Genomic DNA, 20,013 nt, shown 5'->3' on the forward strand with positions numbered 1-20,013 from the left:
TCTTAAGATCTCCCAGATTTTCACAATCTTACCGATAGTGTGCAAGTTTTACATTATGAGTTTTTGTCCTTCCTCCTGCCCAGTATTTCTAGCTTCACCATTTTCATGCAAAGAGCTAACTAATGTATTACTGAAACCAGATGATCCCTATCAGAAGAGCAATTACGAGGTGTGTCGCCGCAAAAACCATAACGTAACAATAAACTTCAAATGTAAGCATAGACATCCACAACAAGCGCATGATCCTCTCTACAACAATATTGTCTTTATTTTTCGGTATGCTTTGTAGTTTATTTTGGGTTCTCATCCCGCTTCTCTTTACCAAAAAAAAAAACAATATTGTCTTTATTGGAGACACTCTGAAATTCTATTAATCTCAGGCAAAAAATTTAGCAACTCGCTCAGACTTGCAAAATGCAAATCACTCACATTTTACTAATTCACGTGTCTCAAGTTGAGTCTTAAGTTGAGTCTTAAATTTCTAAAAGCAAACAAAATTTTATCCACCTTAATGAGCATCAGACTCGTAAAAGTCTGAAGCTTAGATCCGAGTTAGGTCTTAGGGTTTACGTCAAACTGAAGTACATGAGAAATTCAACAGTGGGTCAATGGTCTTCTAACTTCTTTTCACTAAAAGGATCTATCTATATACAACGCCATAAATTTAAAGGTTCCTAAAAATAGGTAAGCCAAGAGTGTAGGGCCCATATAAATGGGAATCATCCCCCAACCTCAACCTCATTTTGGAATAGAATAGAATAGTTGCATCTAGAAACTTCCTTGCAATCGCACACCACACACAGATTTTTCCAAAGAGATAATACCTAACTCAAAACGACGCAAACCTACCCTCACCTCATCTTATCTTGCCATTAAACTATTTCACTTAGTTGGCTGCTAAAGTATCGAGCCACAAAATCCGTGGTCTGGGAGCAAAACCGTTAGTTTAATTCATAAGGGCATTATTAGACGTGAAATGAGCAGGGAGATACTTTCCGACATAAGGACAAAAAAAAAACAGTTTTCAAAACGAATAGTTTACTAAAAGAGAAGATAACTAATTACAAGCATCCCAGTTCCCTAATGCAAATTGTAACTACACTATCAGAACACCTCTCGAGTCTTTCAACAGACCCTGTGAAATTACGACAGAGATCTACAAACACTCGTTTATATATACAACTAAGATGCATGCACAAGAAAAAGAAGTTTTGAGAAAGATGGAAAAAAAAAAAAAAAAGGTATCTATTTCTTTTTACTCTTCCATGAACATTTTATGGCACCCTTTTATGTGAGCTTTGTGGTTTCACCAGTTTTATAAAATGCACGAGCCTTTGCAAAACCGAAAGTAATGAAAGCAGTCGTATATAGAAGATGGGGAAGTACCAGCCAACGTCAAAGTCTCTCTGCAATATGAATTATCTTCCAAGTTTCATCCACGGAGAAGAAAGCTTAGTGCCGCGTAACTTCAGACCTGTACTGACATCCTGTCAATTGGCTCGGTTCTGTCTTGTACAGCCAAACGCTCCGAGACATCAGCAAGTGACTTGAGATTGCACTTGATTAGGGCTTCAACAAAGTAGCAGGTTTCGTCCTTGGTGTTGCCCTCGGGTACATCAACTACAAAGGACTCGATCACCATTGTACCAGGCCTTCCCTCGATGATCTCTGGATGGAGAGATACAACAGAAGAGTAGTTCTGAAAGTGAAAAAGATGTTAAATTCCTCTCGATATCTAGATGGAATCATACACATGTTTAACCGACATATATTAAATAATAGGAGAACGATCCCCCATGGCAAACCAATTATGAGAATAGCATCGAATGACAACAAAATGAAGCACAGATAATACAGGTACCAATTTTACTTTATTTCATCATAACCAAAAAACAAATAGCGGGTTTTTGGCTACACTAGAAATAAGAACAAAAGGTGCATATAATAGATTAAAAAAATCGTCCAAAAAAGACTCTCTACGACCATATAAACCTATAAGCCTATGACACAATAAATATGTTCAGCAGAAAGCAGAGAACTCGTCGTGTGCAGAGAAAGCTGAGAATGCAATGGACATACCTTTAGCCTGTGATCTCCTCCAACAATCCTGATGCTAAGAACATGTTCATTGTCATCCAGAAGCTCCAATCTCTCAGTGCTAGTAGTTGCTGGAAGTCCAGACTTAACATCGACTTCTCTAACACTTCCAATCTCAAGATTTCCCTGAACAACACATCTGCTTATAAAGGGCTTGTATTTTTGTGGCTGATCAAATCTCCTGACTAGCGACCAGACCTGCACGAAGATACTGTTTCATCAGCAAAAACCAGGAAAACTTTAGGTGCTACTTCGACAACAAATGCAGCATCTATATCATCAATTCAAGTTTCAACAACTCGATGCTAATCGGTCCGGAAAACCACACACACTCCCTTGTCCGAAAGGAACATACAACATTCTTGTTAGTCGGTCGAGCAACATCTGGAAACAACTCAATACCTAAATGCACACTTTCATCGCGAAAAGGGATATGACTCGACTCAACTGTGAGCAAGTTCATTCAAATGACTTTTCCTACATTTGTAAATCAACATTCCAAAAGATTTTCCGCAACCACAGGTAACGTATCATCTCAATTTTCAAAGGCACCAATTTGACCATAAAAGACTATATATCCTATAGACATTTACAAACCCTACCCTCGCTATGAACTAGTTATTCATTCAATCCTTCCCGAATCTTGCATTCTAAACGTACTAAAAAAAGGCTCAACATCAAGAAAACCCTACTCAAACAAGAAATCAGAGCTATCTCTTGTCGTTTGTGTTGCACATTAGTTTATGAGACAGATGATTCCAGTACATTCACAAGTGAAAAACATAGCCTCATTTAGCTTCTTTCTACATCTTGAATGATCAAAATTATCATTACTTCAATTAATGCAACAAATTCAATTTGACATTTCAACTCCTAAAAATTCCCGCAATTTATAGTAAAAATCAACACCAAACAAACTAAATACAGTCAAATATCAAGAATCCAAACAAAAATACTACGTACGTAACATTCCACATTATTTACACGAATCAAAACGAAGAAAACACAAGACAAATCAATTTGACATTAAATACTTGTAATTCACATCCATGATCAACAATTCCATAAAATAGAGACAATTAGACACAAGAATCCAAACTAAATAGCTAACATAACATCCATATTATTTACGCAATCACATAAATTAACATACATAGATCAACAGTTACAAAATTACATCAACAAAATCAACCGAAACAAAAAGAATTACCAAACAATATGCGACAAAATCTAATTAACTTTAAATTCCTGCAATTCATAAACTAAAAACACTCTTAACATCAAAATTGCAACCCTAAAAACAGAACATTCCACATTATTCACACAATCACATAAAAACAACATACACAAACCACAAATCAACAGTAACAAAATTACATCAACAAAATCAACCGAAACAAAAAGAATTTCCAAACGATGAGCTACAAAAACAAATTAATGTTAAATTCATGCAATTCACTTTAAAAGATCACTAAAATATCAAGAATCCGAAATTAAAAACACAATATTCCACATTATTTACACAATCACAGAAGACAATCAGCAAGAACAAGATTAACCGAAACAAAAAGAAATTACTAAATGATACGGAGTATGTAACAAAATCAATTTGACGTCAAATTCATGCAATTAACAGTAAAAATCACTTAATTATCAAGAATCGACGACTAAAAACATAACATTCCACATTATTTACAGAATCACACAATACAGAAATCAAAAACAAAATCACATCAACTAATTATACCGAAAATTATCAAACAATACGCGATAATCAATTTGAGGATAAATTATTGCAATTCACAGCAAAAATCACTGATAAATCAAACACAAAACACTCAAACATCAAGAATTGAAACGAAAAAACACAACATTACACATTATTTACACAATTAACATAAACAAATCAATAATAACAAAATTACATGAACAAAACGAAATTAATTTCAACAAAAGTAAGAAATTACCAGATGAACAGGTGCCTTAATATGCTTAATAAGAACAGAACTACATTGACTATCAACAATCTCATGCTTATGATGTCTTCTTATATACTCTTCCTCCATTACTCCGCCATATCCATCACCATTCATCGTCATCCTCCTTTCTCCCTCTAAAAAAAAAAAGTCAACCGCGCAATCGAACAAAAATCGAAACCCTAGCCGCCGCAATCGCAGAATCTCAGGCGAATATCCGGCGAGCTACGGCGGAATCAGCAAGTGTTGACGAGTCGAGTTTCGTGACTCGGACGAGTCAACTCGGGGAGTGCGGTATTTCTCTCTCCTAACTGGATGTGAATGGGATTTGTTTGTTATTCGCGAAGGTCTGGACAACCTCATCGCGTTTATATTTAATTTTAATAAAATAATGAAATGGTACTTTTTTGTGATTATTTTATTTGTACGGAGTGATTTTTTATTTTTGTTTTTATTTTTTGTTACTGTTACAGTAAATGGAGGAAGATATTTGATGGGATTAATGCGTTTGTGTTTGTGAAAAGTGGGTGAATTTCCGAGAACGTCCTCGTGGTTGCGTGCTCCTTTTTTACGGAAATACTTGGTTGAGACGGTTTTACATAAAGTTATTGGATATTGGAATTTTTTAATAACCATTTTTATTTTTATTCATTAGTGGAATTGTGTTTGGATCTGTTTTACTATATACAAATTCTCATTTGTGACGGACGATATCAGTCACAAGCTTGTAATGGGTCAAATAAAACTCACTTGGCTAGATTTTGACAAGCCATTAGTGATTCCCTAAGCACTTTTACTTTTGTCTTATCTACTTGAGTGGATGATATTTGACTCGTCATAAACTTGTGACAGATATACCCGTTACAATGGAGACTTATTATTTACTATATAAGTGTAAAACTGTCTTGCACAAGACTAACTTTTCTTTTTTTGAGAGGCTTGTCTGTGATCGGTTTAAGTCTAAAGACGGTTGTAAATGTGAAATTATCTCAAGTAATTTATATGCCTAGCAGCCTAGGCGACTTAGTAACGGTTACGCCTAAAAATAAAATAGGTAAATAAGTGACTGAACAGAGGGAGTACATGCGATGAATAAACTTGTGTGAACTTGTGTCTACATGCGATTAATAAACGATGCCCCCGTCTTAACCATTAAGCTCATTTTGTAAGTGGTGTGAGTGTGTGACCTGATGACTTCGTATTGAATTTATTAGTGCTTTACTAGTACTAGTACTAGTACTACTTTATTACCTTTGGAAAAGGACGTGAGTTTGTTTATTTGTGTTGAAAATTTTTGATACTAATCCAAGAACAATGAATATAGTTTTGGATAAGTTTGGAAATACTCAACAAACCTTGACTAAGCTTAAAATAGGTTGGGGAGAATGGTCCTCGACTCTTCGTCATTGGTTGGTTTGAGATAAAAACGAGTACAAAGTATTATTTACATCCTCCGTTTTACTTTTAGGCCTGGTTTGGTTCATACACGAACTAAACAATGGCGGAGCTAAGATTTGAACTTAGGGGGCGAAAAATTCTAGGGGGACGAACGACTAATTTCATAAAGTACATTCGAAAAAAATCGGAAATTTAACTAAAAACTTCGAAAATTTCATCCGTCAGGGGGGCGCGCCGCCTCTGCTAGCCCCCCCTAGCTCCACCACTGGAACTAAATTGATGTGTTAATTTGTAATGCATGTGATTTTAATTCTTATATCGAAATTCACCTGAATTGAAATAATACGTATGGTAGTTAATGCTGGAGTTTGTTTTCTAGGAGTTTCCAATGATTATGAGGGGGTAGGTATACGTATACCCCATCATGTAAGAGTTGGAAACTCTTATTGAATTTGAAACTTCCCCATTTAATAAAAAATGGGGTAACCAAACAACCTTCAAAAACCGCAATTCATTGGATTTTATTGAGAATAATACCTGAAGGTATCAATTCAATTATATTAACAATAAATCAAACCGTACAGCATCACCTGCAGCCGGAGGTAACGAATCCGACTACATGCATCTAGTAATCCTAGGTTCGACATGCGCAAGGGCATGTGCCACACTATTATTAACTCTACGAGTAAAGACCAAATAACTGAAGTAAAAGACTCGCAAAGGAACAAAATATCATCTACAAGTTGATTAAAAATACTTCGATCGCGCTGCAACTTCTTCAAAGCGTCCACAACTTCACGACAATCACTCTCCAAGACAATCTTAGCATGACCCCGGTGCTTTGCTTCCAACAATCCGTCATAAACAGCAACCGCTTCAGCAATCCGCGGCTCCCACTCTTGCTCCTTGACACAAGACAAGCCCCACAACACGCGACATTCCTCATCTCGACAAACCGCTCCCACACTAACTCCCTCGCCTTCTTTAACCCCGGCATCACGTTAACCTTTACGAAATCCACCGGAGCAGCTGTCCAACCCTCCATCCCCTCCTCCACTGCCCCCTACTATCACCGCCACTTCTATGCCGCCTCCTTACGTACCCACCCTCCACTCTCGGTCTCCTCTATGACATCACGGACACGCTGAATAACCTTCCACGGATCAGGAGTCATCGCCTTGAAAATAGCCTTGTTGCGATGTTCCCATAAAGCCCGGCACCCCACCATAAGACGACCATACTTCACCACCCCCATATCCTTACAACAAGCCCCCATCCAATCTTGCACACTTCCCCCATCTCCATCATCCACATCCCAATCGAGACCCACCTCCTCCCAAACCCGTCGCGCAACCCCACAATTTTTAAATAAATGACGACTTGACTCAATATATAAATTACATAAAGGATAAAGAGAAGACTCACCTCCCACTCGAGTTGCAATATTCGCTCTTATCGCTTCGCTGCACAGTTGCCAGAAGAAGGGCTTTACTCGGTGCCAAACCGGAATTTTCCAGAGCCTAATCCATAACCATTTCTCCCTTTCCCATATCGAAGTATCACCCATATCAAGAGCTTCCCCAGCAACGAGTCCATACGCCGATTTAACCATATACTCCCCATACCGATCGGCCTCCCAATACCAAGAGTCAACCGTTCTATTCACGCAAACCCGAATATTCGCAATCCTCTGAGCTTCGAAAGGTAGGAACAACGAACTCGGAATGTCACTCTTCCAGCCACCTGCCTCATCGATAAGGTCAACCACAACCATATTTTCGTATCCAGCCGTGCACGGCGAGATGATACGACCAGTCTGCGTTCCAGGGATCCAAGCATCCCTCCAAACCCGTGTATTTGCTCTATCACCAATCCTCCATCTCAACCCACAATTCAACACCGCTCTAGCCTCATAAATTCCCCGCCATGTATAACTTGGATTATGTCCGAGAGTAGCATCTATAAAATCGCAAGTGGGAAAGTATTTACTTTTAATTATCTTTGCTCATAGACTCTCCATCTGAACCGTCGATCTCCATGCTTGTTTTCCCGAGCAGAGCTTGGTTGAATAAGCGGAAATCTCTAAATTAATTGTATTCTTTCAAATTTGGTATACTAAAAGGGGTGGACTACCACATTTATCCCTAATCTTTTAACTACCACCTTTCTATCAAAACCACAATGCCCTCGTTCTTCCTAATGAAAGGGGTATAGTACGTATTTTTACCCCTATTCTTCCAGTTCATGGATTATACATCGAGATGCACAATGCTATTGTACATCTAAGGTTATTTTAGTCTTTCTTATTTATTTTTGTTAAAACCTAAAACAATACTACGTAATCCAATTCAACCCTCTTCTCTCTCTAACTGCTTCTATATCTTTCTTCCCTCTCTCCATCTTTCTTCATTACGCAGTTAATTAATCATCTTCTCCCATTAAATTAATCTATCAACTATTATTTCTCTCCTTCTTCAATCATAATCAATAAGTATTTAATCAATTTTTACCAAAAGTGGAGGAAGTTTCGAAGGCGGATGAAACACCATATGTATCATCATCATCAGGAACATGAACATCAAATGAGCAATAAATTTCAATGGAAATTGAAACATTTAACTCATAATCAATGGCTTTGGAAAAACAATTAGAAATTACATCTCCTTGTATTTTTGAAAGTTTAAGCTCGTATTCTTTTCATATTAGCTCGTATTTTTGAAAATACATTACAATTAAGCTTAAACTCGTATTTTTTTCATAATAGCTCGTATTCTTTTCATAGTAGCTCGGATATTTGAATGTACACTACAATTATGTTTAAGCTTGTATTTTTTTCATAATAGCTCATGTTTTCGAAAGTACATTACAATTAAGTTTAAACTCGTATTCTTTTTTATAATAGCTTCATAATAGCTCATATTCTTCATGTGAATTTAATTTATGAGTTCATAGACATTGAAGCTGAAAAATCAGAATTGGTTGGACTTAAACGAGTATGGAAGTCTCCCACATTAGAGAATAATGGAGTTTTGTCACTTAAGAGAGGTTTAGAGGGGGTTTTGCAATAATCGTTTGGTTACACTGAGATTTGGAGAGGGAGAGTGTTTTGTTTAACAAATATTAGATTGGGATTCAGTTAAATATACTATAAATGAGCCAGTTGTATAATGCTAATATACAACTGGTTGTAGGATCTTACTTGTGCTATTCTTTAGATCAACCCAAAATAAAAAGTAAGATAATAAAAGTGGAATAAAAAAAGTATAATATGATAATAATAATAATAATAATAATAATAATAATAATAATAATAATAATAATAATAATAATAATAATAATAATAATGTAATGGAATCTATGTACAATGGAAGATAAAGAGAAGGGATGATAGTAAAGTTATAAATGAATAATATATTGTTAATATAGTTTAATAAATATAATTTTCCGAAAAAAGAGAGTTAAAGAAATGCTTTTAATAAGCATGAGTTTTGAAAAATAAAAAGTAAAAAATGTGAGTTTTGAAAAGGTGATATAGATCAGGTTGAACTGTTGAAGGTATAAATTTGCTATAAAATATAGTATACGGTATTTTTCTTTCATCCCAATTATCTATATACTTGTTGCATTTTAGGATGTATTGTAGGTTGTTATTGTCGAGGTGAGATGGAATTCCTTGCTATGTGCCTATTAAGAAAAACTCGTACCCCGTACCTCTGACACCACCTTAACAATTGTGTATTTCCAAAACCATACTTGCCCCAATACGTAGAAATCTCAAACACGTACCCACCCCATTCCCACATGTGTTTACCAATGCGGTGAACACTCCTCACTTTGTGTTTCACCAAGTTGGTTATTTGGCTACAAAAAGTTTGTAAAACTCTCTATAAATTAGTATATTAACTTCTAATAATTGACTGTCCTGATATGAAGTGTGTATGATGCAATATCCATCTTCGTCCCATCAGCCATCACCCAAGACGGACACAGTTTTTGTACCATACCCACCCACGCACCCACCCGTGAAAGCTCTAATCCATATCCGCTTGTTAAATCATGCAAGCGGGCATGGGCCGCTCCCAAATGGAGGAGTGGAAGTCCATTTCATAAGCTCAAGAAAATTCTACACTAAAACCAATTGACAATAGATGAAGTATCCCCTTAGCTTATAAGGTGGTAAACTTTTTTCTTTTCTATCGATGCTGGACACTCACATGTGAGTTAATATGAGTTTCTTCATACTCTCCCCTCACATGTGAGACCCATTTTAAATCGGTTTGCGGGTAATAAGGGCACAGTTCATACCCATGATAATAACCGTGGGCTTTGATACCATGTTAAATGATGCAAATTGGCCTGGCCGAAACCAAATGGAAGAGAGAGAGAGAGTCCACATAAGTTCAAAGAGTTTCCACTATAAAACCAATTGCCAATAAAGGGAGCAACCTATTAACTTATAAAGTGATAAACTCTTTCCACTTCTATCAATTTGAGACACTCACATCGATCACATGTGAGTTAATATGAATTTCTTCACACCACTCCAACTAGGACGGACGCGATGCCACATTTAATTGCCTCCCGACCATCCTAATGTCTAATTCATTTGTGTTTCTATTTTCATAATGTTTCGCATGACTAATTTGATTAATTATATGCGTTTTGAGAGCCCTGGTAAATAGGTTAGATCGTTTTGAGTTTGTAGGTGATACTTTTAAATGGGTCATCATTACCTCAATCTGAATTCGACCCAATTACATAAAGATTATTTGTTTCAACCCTTACTCGACCCGTTTATTTTTTTCAACAATCCAACCAGCCCCATTAAACCCATTTATTCCTTAAATAGTTCATTTTCAAACCGCTTAACTCGTTTAACCCATTTAATTCCTTAACCCAACCCAGATTTCATAACCAATTAACCCAAAATGATGACTTATAACTACTACTTTTGAGCTTGTTGGTTTTGATTATCAAGTTAACCAAACAAAATTACAACTAACTTAAATAAATGGGTTATTTGTATGGATGGCGCATTGCAAAACCGCAACCCTAACCCACATGCATAAGTTTCGTGTCGTGTTTGTGTCAATTTCATTACATAAATGGGTCACAATGTCTTAGTCATAAGCTGTTAATTTGTCGAGTTCGTGTAAATCGTGTTGTGTTTCGGGTTAGGTCAATGATTGTTATTTGTCAGAATTATCACCTTTAATTTTACACAAATTCTCATTGAAGACGGACACTATCCGTCACAAGGTGAAGACGGATAGTGTTTTTCTCACAAAATGCTAATGGATAGTGCAAGTTGAGGTGAAATGGATACCCCCACTTGCCCTCCCACTTGCATTTTATGAGAGGACCACTATCCATCTTCAGCTTGTGACGGATAGTGACCGTCTTCAATGAGACGGATTGTTAATTTTAACCCAGTTGACATTCTTTCCCACATTTTTGCTTAAATAACCAACTCTCTTTCGTAAATAACCAACACAAACCATAGATAAACAAATAACCGCCCCGAAAGCAACGTGTCCCAAATCAGCAAAGGAATAACTACCAATTGGAAACGAAGTAAAACATACCCAACCAAATTAAAAACATTAACTTGCTACTGTGTGTGTATTCACCATCTCCGCACGGACCACACTTCGTCTCAGGTACCCTTTTTAATCTTTTTACTCAATCAAATCACTATCTTTTGATCTACTTATCCCTTTTAATCCCATAATAATTCTCACTGTATTTTCCAATTTTCATGTTTTTTTTAATTATTTGATCTTATTACTTGTTGGGTCGTCTTGTTTTATTGGATTAGTAGTAAATTAGTTTTGGGTCTGAGAAATTTCATCGATTTGATGTGTTTAAGCGTTTTGGGGGTGATGCTTTGATGTTAATTGTATCTGCCCATGTTGTGATTTGACTGGTTTCGTTAAATTTGTGTGATTATTATGTTGTTATTGGGGAATTTTGGGTGTGGAATTAGGTTTTATGGATTAAGATGTAGTTTACGACTTTACGGGTTTCGTGATTCGTTTCGTTGGAAAAATTTGGAGGGTAAGTATGTAAGGAGTAAGGACTAATACTGTCCCAAAAGAGTGGTGACACTGACGATTTTTTGTATCACTGGATGGATTGGCCACATTGACAGTTTTTGCATTCCGAAGAGAAGCCGTGTTTTATTGATAGCTTGTATACTGGTTGGCATTAGCAGTATAGTAGTAGTTGTTACGAAAATAGGATGGCTATACAAGTGGTGATTTTAGGAATGGTGCGTGGATAAATTGACCACGAATAATCTGATCTTCAAGTTTCATGAAATAGATGGAAAGCTGTGGATTTGATGCTTTATTACGTGTTCCATAGTTGGTGTGTCCAAGTCACATGAACCGTAAATACTTTGGCTTCTGAGGCCTCCACGCTTTTGCTCAAAATGTTTGGAGCATTTTTTTTTGATATCTTGTGCCGTGTTTTTGGGCAACATGATCTATTAGTCATGTAATCTCATTATGCAAGCTGTTAGAATTATGTGATAGTGTTATACATCTTGTCTATCGCCAATGATATATATTCTGGTTAGATTAAAGGATCAATTCCAGACATCACCTTCTAAATTCCCGATTTTGCAAACTTCTCCTTTTTATATTCATCTTGTGAAACACTCCTCTTTAATGGATCTTTATGTCTTAACACTACCTACAACCAATTTCCGGGAAAAAAATAACCTTTCCGGTACTAACCTTTGACTTGATTTTGTTGTTTTTTCGTGGATAATTTGGTTATTAATAACTTTGAATGGGGCGGCCTACCCCTGTTTTGTAGCAATTACTTTGCACCGTATGTCCAGAAAGCTATGAAAAATAGACTTTAAATCTCATGATTGTTTGACCCAAAAATAAAGGAAAAAGGAAGCAAAAACAATTGGATGGACGAAAAGAAAGAGGATGTACTATTACCATATAACCATAAAAGAAAAGGAAGCAGTAACCTCTGATGTAGTGTTAATGCATTGTCCACATATTGGAGTAATGGTTCCTTATTACCTAGTCATCCAACCTTCACCACCCCTTTATTTTCCCTTTATCACCATCATTCCCTCCTCTACTTTGTTTCGAGCTGACAAGCTGCATTACTTCTGTGACAATAACATCCAGGCCAAGCAAGAACCCTAAACTGCAAAATCTTTGAAGTGATCCACTGTGTTGTTGGATATTCCTGTATTCATATTTCAACTCCATGTATTATGATTACTGTTAGATGACAGTGAAGATGATATTTTCCGCTTTTCCTCTGTTTTATTAAGTCTTTAAAAAAAATTAGAACTATATATATTGAACATCCTCTTTTCTTGTTTCTGCATTTTTTTACTGAATAGTTTTCTGTATCAAATTTCCGGCAGAGGCAATTGACCAGCGGTAGCAGTTTTGTCAACAATCAGGTATAGACAGTGCTGTTAGATGCACTTGAATTACATTTTATTGTTAATTAGTTGATGCAGTTCTCCCTTTTTAAACTCTCTGAATGCAGGAATCCATCGAGGTCTTACAGTATGCATGGTGGTTTTAACGTTCCCAATACTCTTGCATCCAGAAATTCAACAATGAATACTGTTGCCTCTGGTGGGGTGCAACAAAATACAGGCAACATACCAGGTGGGCGGTTTACATCAAATAACATCCCTGTCGCTCTGTCTCAGGTAACAGTTTGATGTAGATTATGCAATGCATTTTAGTCTTTTGGCTTAATCTTATTTTAAACCCTGATTTTAACGTTTGCGTACTAATTTTTAGATGTCTCATGGGAGCTTGCATGGTGGATATTCAGGGATTAACAATAGAGGAGGTATGAATGTTGTAGGAAGTCCTGGATATAGTAATAACACAAATGGTGCGGGTGGTTCTATTCCCGGTATTCTTCCAACTTCTTCTGCTATTGGTAATCGTAGTGGTGTTCCAGGCCTAGGTGTCTCCCCTGTTTTGGGCAATGCAGGTCCTCGAGTTTCTGGCTCGATGGGGAGTATGGTTGGCAGTGGCAATATAGGGAGAAATTTAAGTTCAGGAGGAGGAATATCTGTGGCCGGTCTTGCTTCCCGTCTGAATATGTCTACAAACAGTGGATCTGGGAGCTTAGGAGTGCAAGGACCAAATAGATTAAATAGCAGTGTACTCCAACAAGGTATCACGTTTCTATTCATATTCCTTTCTTCCTATATCACTTACTACATGATCCAGCAAGAAAAGAAGTGATGATGAATTTACGAAGCAGCATGACTAACTTGGTGTGCATTACCACTATCTAGGATTTTTGGTTGTTGGAAGTTGAAATAAAGAACAAAACTATTGTATGTGGCTGCTTCATAAAGAAGAAAAAGGAAATGTTGCAGGGTGAGTGAGGTCTTTATTGAAAAAAAATAGAGCTATGTTGCGTAGTTGAGATTGCCCTTTTCTATAGATATCTCCTCTGCAATTCATAACAACAAGGAAGATATAGACCTAAACTGATTTGAGGTTGATTAAAATGAATTGCTAAATGGAACAAACACTGTGTCAACAATGAAAAAGTTGAGGGTAGGGAAAATACGATGTTGTAAATGAAGAAAGGCTAGAAAATAAGTGTTAAGAGAAAGAAAGGGCAGCGACATAAAATTGAGAAAAACCTTTTGAATAGAGATTAGAAGAGATTTAACTATAGGAAATAAGCGATCAAAAATTAAGAGGAAAAGAAAATCATTGATAGATGATGAAGAATATATTCGAGAATCTGTTCAGACAATTTAATTATGATTTATGGCCGCTTGTTAGAGAAGGAACAAAATGAAAAGGGAAGCATGGATGAAAAAGATATTTAATGTTGGTAAAGCCGATGGGAGAGAGTACAGTACTGCAAACTTAATTGTGCTGCAACCAATACAGAGAGACAATTTGACCTGTAAAAATATTACACAAAAAGGATCTTTTACTTTTATTGCCAACTTGCTTTTGAAATCCTTGTTGCACTGCCCATTTTTTTTATATAGCTCACAATCATCACATTGATGCAAACCCCTTCGCTCTTAAGATTGAGCAATGCTCTTTTGATTGCGGGCTTGTTGCATTATTACCTACCTGCGACCTCTTGCTGTCCCTTTGATTGCTCTTTTATCTAGAAGAGTAAAATTTAGTGGCCTCTATCCCGTTTCTTAGCTGATAAAACAACCAAGCAAGTATTTGTGGTCCCACTTTCTTTTATTTACTAAAGATGACTGTAAATAGTATCTTTGATAGAATTGTAACAATGAATGTCAATATGGGTTGAATGATTGGTGGTTTTTCTCAAGGATAATGGATTTGGAATAGCCAATCTCCTGTGCTCCGTTCTATCTCTTTGTAGTGATACCATCAGCCATAAAATTAATGTTCTAATTACGGTTCAGTTTACCACCTCTCCGAAGTCCGACCTTTGTAGGCCTTTCTGCATAAATCCTTAAATCGTGTACATGGTATAATGCCTTCAACAATTTAGGGTGGACCTGACTGATGTGAGTTATCCATTGATTCTTGCGTTACCTAATTGTGATTTTTTTTCCTCAGCTTCTCCTCAGCTACTTTCCATGTTTGGGAACTCGTATCCTTCGACTGGAGGGCCTCTTTCACAGAACCATGTTCAAGCAGTAAATAATTTAAACTCCATGGGAATGTTGAATGATGAAAACTCCAACAACAGTTCTCCTTTTACTTTAAATGATTTCCCTCAGTTAGGTAGTCGTCCAAATTCTGCTGGAGGTCCGCATGGGCAAATAGGTAATAGCTAATTGTGTTTTTTTGGTCAATTTTTTTTTCTTTTCCCAATCTTTATTCTTGTAGCTTGAGGTTTATGATGAAATATGCAGGTTCTCTAAGGAAACAAGGACTTGGTGTTAGTCCCATTGTACAACAAAACCAGGAATTCAGTATCCAAAGTGAAGATTTTCCTGCATTACCAGGTTTCAAAGGTTGGCGGCTAACCTTAAAACTTTATAGTGAGAGTGTGGTATCTGTGGTCCAAATAGTGTGTGTTATTATTTCTAGTGATGAAATCAACTAGATTCCTTCTTATGATTCTACTTGATATTTGCGCGTGACATTTGCCAGAAACTTGAAGACGTTGCTGCCTCTGATTATTAAACAAAGAGCTGCTTTAGATAATGCCTTACAACCTCACGATTGTCTATACTAAGTTGTTTGCAGACAAGCTTTTAGAACTCCATTTACCCAATTCAGTCTGCTGTCTTTGTTGACTTATCCATTGTCCATTGTGATTGTTTCTCGGGCCTTGGTATTATAATTCGATTGACACACCGGGTGAATACGGGAGACTCCAATTTTAAGTTTCTCCCTTTAGTTTTACAAGTCTTGGGATTTTAGATGGTGATGTTTTAATTTGAGGTGATTGATAGCCAAGTTTATGATTTGTCTCCTCCCATTTCCTCTACCCTTTGTAAGTATAGATATGTGGAGAAAGACGCATTCATTTACAAATAGCTATTTTACATTGTTGCAAAATCAGTCTTGTTGGTTAGGACTTAGGAATCTCAGGGTTTCTGTATTCTGTATTTCTAACAGTGGTTTACTACTTTACTGGTTTATTTTGTTTTATTTGATTTGACTTGTTTATCACATCGATACTAGTTTCTCCAATTTTCTGCCTTTCTTTACTTTACGCATCGTGCTCTTCACAAATTTATGCAATTCACTTTTAACAGCTGGAAGTGCTGATTATGGAATCGATTTTCAGCAGAAGGAACAGCTTCATGATAATGGCGTACCTATTCAATCTCAACATTTTTCAGTGAGTCATTAGTGGTCAAGATTAAGTTGTGTTCTAAAGCTGGTATTTTTGCCTTTAACTTTTGAGGCTTATCCCCGTGTGCCCTTACGTTGAAAAGTATTTGTTGTAGATGGGAAGATCTGGATTCAACTTGGGTGGAATGTACTCATCTCACCGTCCACAGCAGCAGCAGCAACAGCATACCCTATCTGTCAGTATTTTATCCTTTTCACTTTTAGTAAGCAGCATTTCAATTGTGATGTAGTATTCATTTGAAAGTTATATGGAGCAGTAATATGGTACAAATCTAATAAGTTTCTTGATTCTTCAAAACATGACCGTTCTCTTGAAAGTTAAAACCGTCTTTGATAAAAATTTCGAGGGAGTATTAATTTTGAAGAGAGGAAAACAGGGAAAAAAAAAACATGCTATTTGGAGTATTTTCTTATGTCCTGTATTTGGTGATATTGTTACTAAACAGAGCAGCATGCCTCCTGGTATGAGCCTAAGGACCCTAAATTCACCAGGCGCAGTTTCTAATATGGGTACATATGAGCAACAATTAATGCAGCAATATCAACAGCAGAATCAACCGCAGTTTCGCCTTCAGCAAATGCCGTCAGTAAATCAAACGTTTAGAGATCAGGGTTTAAAATCTATGCAATCATCTCAAGTGGCTCCTGACCCCTTTGGATTACTTGGTTTATTAAGCGTAATAAGGATGAGTGATCCTGATCTAACATCACTTGCCCTGGGTATTGATTTGACGACTTTAGGTCTTAATTTAAATTCATCAGAAAATCTTTATAAGACCTTTGCCTCTCCTTGGTCTGATGAGCCGGCTAAGGGCGAACCCGATTTCAATATACCGGAATGTTATTTCGGAAAACAACCTCCTGTTTTAAATGTGAGCTTCTTGACTTGATCAAGGTACTTTTGTTTTCCATTGGGACTGTATATGTTATTTCCTTGACTGTTTGCCTTGCACTTGCAGCAAGCTTATTTTGCGAAGTTCCAGCTACAGACACTATTTTTAATCTTTTACAGGTAGCTCTTCTCATCAAGGTTCTTTACTGTTCGTGGTTGATCTAATTCAAATCTTGAGCGATGTTTTGATTGAGCCTTGTATTCTTTGCAGTATGCCAAAAGACGAAGCTCAGTTATTTGCAGCAAATGAGCTGTATGACCTACACTTTATACTCCTTTCTATTGCTCCCGCCCCCATCCACTCCGAGTTCTTTATCTATTTACTCGACTTTGTTTATCCTCAAACTCTTTGGAAAATTCCCTTTGGTGGCTGGAGTTTTGGGCAAATTCCACTTTGCTGATGTGTGCTTAGAAATTTCTCACTTTAATAATTGCAGTAATTTCTCACGGATGGCCCAAGATATAACATCATTAATATTACCTAAAGTACTTTTTTTGACAAAGTGAAAATATTTGTGTTTTTGATGAAATGTTGGGTGCATCAGTCATCACACCACCATAGGTAACCTAAGTAGCAAATAAGACAAACCCCGTGTCACCAAAGTAGAATTTGTGAAATCTAATGCGAAAGCGTTGGTCTTGTGTAAGGCGATTTTACACTAATATAGTTGTAAAACGGATCCAAACACAACCATATTAGTGGGTAAAAGTGGTTATTAAAAGAACCTGTTTTACGATAAATTTGTGTAAAACCGCCTTACACAAGCATATTTTCCTATGTGAAAATATCTTAAATCAAGGGCCTGAATTTTTTTACAGCAGCTATTCAACTTTGCCAACTGTTTGTTGCATATTCTCGCAGCTATAACAGAGGTTGGTTTTACCACAAAGATCTGCGGTTGTGGTTAATGAGAGTTCCGAACATGGAATCTCTTGCCAAGACCAATACATATGAAAGGGGATCTTTTCTTGCTTTCGACCCTAATTCTTGGGACACATCCCTGAAGGTATCTATCTATCTGTGTTTCTGTTTGTTGGTTCTTTCCCCTGATTTGATTGATAAACTTAAGCTTAAACCCTGATGCATACTTTTTTTTGCAGGAAAACTTTGTCATCCATTATGAATCTGTCGAGAAAAGACCGGCTCTACATCACCAATAAATCTCCCAGTAGCATGTAAATTACTAAGTCATGTGTATTACACACTTGATCTTAACACCAGTCGGGTTGGCCGTCATTACCAGAGCTGTTCTATAATTTTTATTTGGTGAATTGAAGCCAATCTTGCTGTTAATTTGGGAGAGTCTAGGGCCAAAAGGGTAGTAGCAACCCTATTTCTTCTTTTAATTCGATTCACAAATTGTAAATTATCAGTGTAATATTTAGGCAGGATTGGTTGCTCTTGCCAGATAAATTCAATTCAGGAAGTTTAATAACAGAGTTGTATCTTTTTCAATGTTTTTACTTGGTTTTATCCCAAAAATCGTAATAGTTCCATTTAGACCCAATGGGGTTCATTTTTCCAGTTTCTAGTTTACGACTGTCGTTTATTGCATCAAATTGCGTTTGAACTTCGCCAATCTGATGTATATGCTCTCTCTGTTGCATCAAATTGTTTAACAAGTTCGAAAATTGTGGGAAGATGATTATTTACTCCGTTTCATTGCTATTAACAAGGGAGAAACAAAGACGAAGCAATTGCTCCTTTCTGGAAAAGCCTGGAGATTTCGAAAAAGCTGAAGACTTTTGAATCGTTGATGATCCTACGTTATTGCAGTATCGTTTATTGTTTATTTAACTAATTAATCGCCTTTTTTTTCCCCAAAAAACTATCAAAAAGGGGACTGTCTGTATCATTTAATAACTTCAAGTCTTCAAGATACAGTTTAAAGCAATGCCTTTCCTAATTCCATTAACCAACGCTGATTGCAACACATAGCGCACACATTGCGTGATGCTCTGCATAACTAGTTCATGTCATGCGTTTCCGCATCGTGGCGAAGCGTTGTCTCAGCATTTTGAAGGTGATATTGCTTTTAACTATCTATAAAAAGCATTTAACATAATGAACTAGTGATGACCGATGTGTAACCGTAATCCCGAATAAATTATTCTTTTTTGTGTGTGTTAATCAAGAGTATCTCCTACTAACAGCTGAGACAATCGTACTGAAGGCAATTTAATCGTATTGAAAACAATTTAATGGGTTGACCACTTGTTTAAGAGACCACTCACACCAGCCAACTTTGGTATAAATTATTCTTAAAGTACACGAGAAAATCTTTAAAAATTGTATCGTCCTATTTATTAATAGGTAAAATGACAATAAAAATTACACCGTCACCAAATATTACTTGGGGCAAATCTGGGATTTATCGTTGATCAATCAAGAAATAATATGAAAGATTTTCTCCACATAAATATCTGCTGTATAATAGAGTTGTTCATGGATCGTCCCGTTTATTAATTCCAGCCCACCCGACCTGCGTACAGACACATTACATAGGCCCGATCTACTAACCCGCCTCAAACTTGTTAAACCACTTGTCCGTGGGCCAAAAACTAAACATAAGCTCGACCCGTGCCCGGTTCAAACTCACATTTGATCACCTCTATGTCTCTACTAGATAGTTTAGAGATTTTCTTATGTTGCACACTTGCAAGTTGCACCTTCGAATTTCAAATTTTACCATACACCGAACATTTTCAAAATCATTTATATATACCCTGAAACTTAATCTAACTACAACAATTTTGTCCGTTTTAACATTTAAAATTGATCATGAAAAAACGCTAATTAATAAGACAACAACAATTCTATTAATCAAAC

The 20,013-nt window shown here is 36.6% G+C and overlaps 2 protein-coding genes across 12 annotated transcripts; one reads left to right on the top strand and one right to left on the bottom strand.

Annotated features, from left to right (window-relative positions):
* Positions 1–1,021: 1,021 nt before the first annotated feature.
* On the bottom strand, positions 1,022–4,439 carry LOC141618461 (abscisic acid receptor PYL8-like). The gene is made up of 3 exons (XM_074435570.1): positions 4,065–4,439; positions 2,080–2,295; positions 1,022–1,699 (listed from the first exon to the last, which is right to left on the bottom strand). Exons 1-3 carry the CDS (start codon positions 4,194–4,196, stop codon positions 1,469–1,471), a joined length of 579 nt encoding a protein of 192 aa, XP_074291671.1. The 5' UTR covers positions 4,197–4,439; the 3' UTR covers positions 1,022–1,468.
* A 6,603-nt stretch (positions 4,440–11,042) lies between these two features.
* On the top strand, positions 11,043–18,639 carry LOC141618462 (putative NOT transcription complex subunit VIP2). 11 transcript variants are annotated; one of them, XM_074435575.1, is made up of 14 exons: positions 11,043–11,131; positions 12,871–12,909; positions 12,999–13,167; positions 13,262–13,313; positions 13,428–13,646; positions 15,041–15,250; positions 15,340–15,441; positions 16,192–16,277; positions 16,387–16,467; positions 16,738–17,163; positions 17,251–17,303; positions 17,395–17,436; positions 18,046–18,190; positions 18,285–18,639. In XM_074435575.1, the coding sequence occupies exons 3-14, from the start codon at positions 13,021–13,023 to the stop codon at positions 18,342–18,344; spliced, it is 1,623 nt and encodes a 540-aa protein (XP_074291676.1). In that variant the 5' UTR covers positions 11,043–11,131; positions 12,871–12,909; positions 12,999–13,020; the 3' UTR covers positions 18,345–18,639. The 11 variants fall into 11 exon arrangements, 7 of the variants coding, with proteins under 7 accessions (XP_074291676.1, XP_074291673.1, XP_074291674.1 ...); XM_074435576.1 differs by having other exon boundaries at positions 11,065–11,131; positions 12,847–12,909; XM_074435574.1 differs by having other exon boundaries at positions 11,068–11,130; positions 12,867–12,909.
* Positions 18,640–20,013: the final 1,374 nt, after the last annotated feature.

This window comes from Silene latifolia, chromosome X (assembly GCF_048544455.1).
Source record: "Silene latifolia isolate original U9 population chromosome X, ASM4854445v1, whole genome shotgun sequence".
In the NCBI taxonomy this organism is placed as follows: Eukaryota; Viridiplantae; Streptophyta; class Magnoliopsida; order Caryophyllales; family Caryophyllaceae; genus Silene; species Silene latifolia.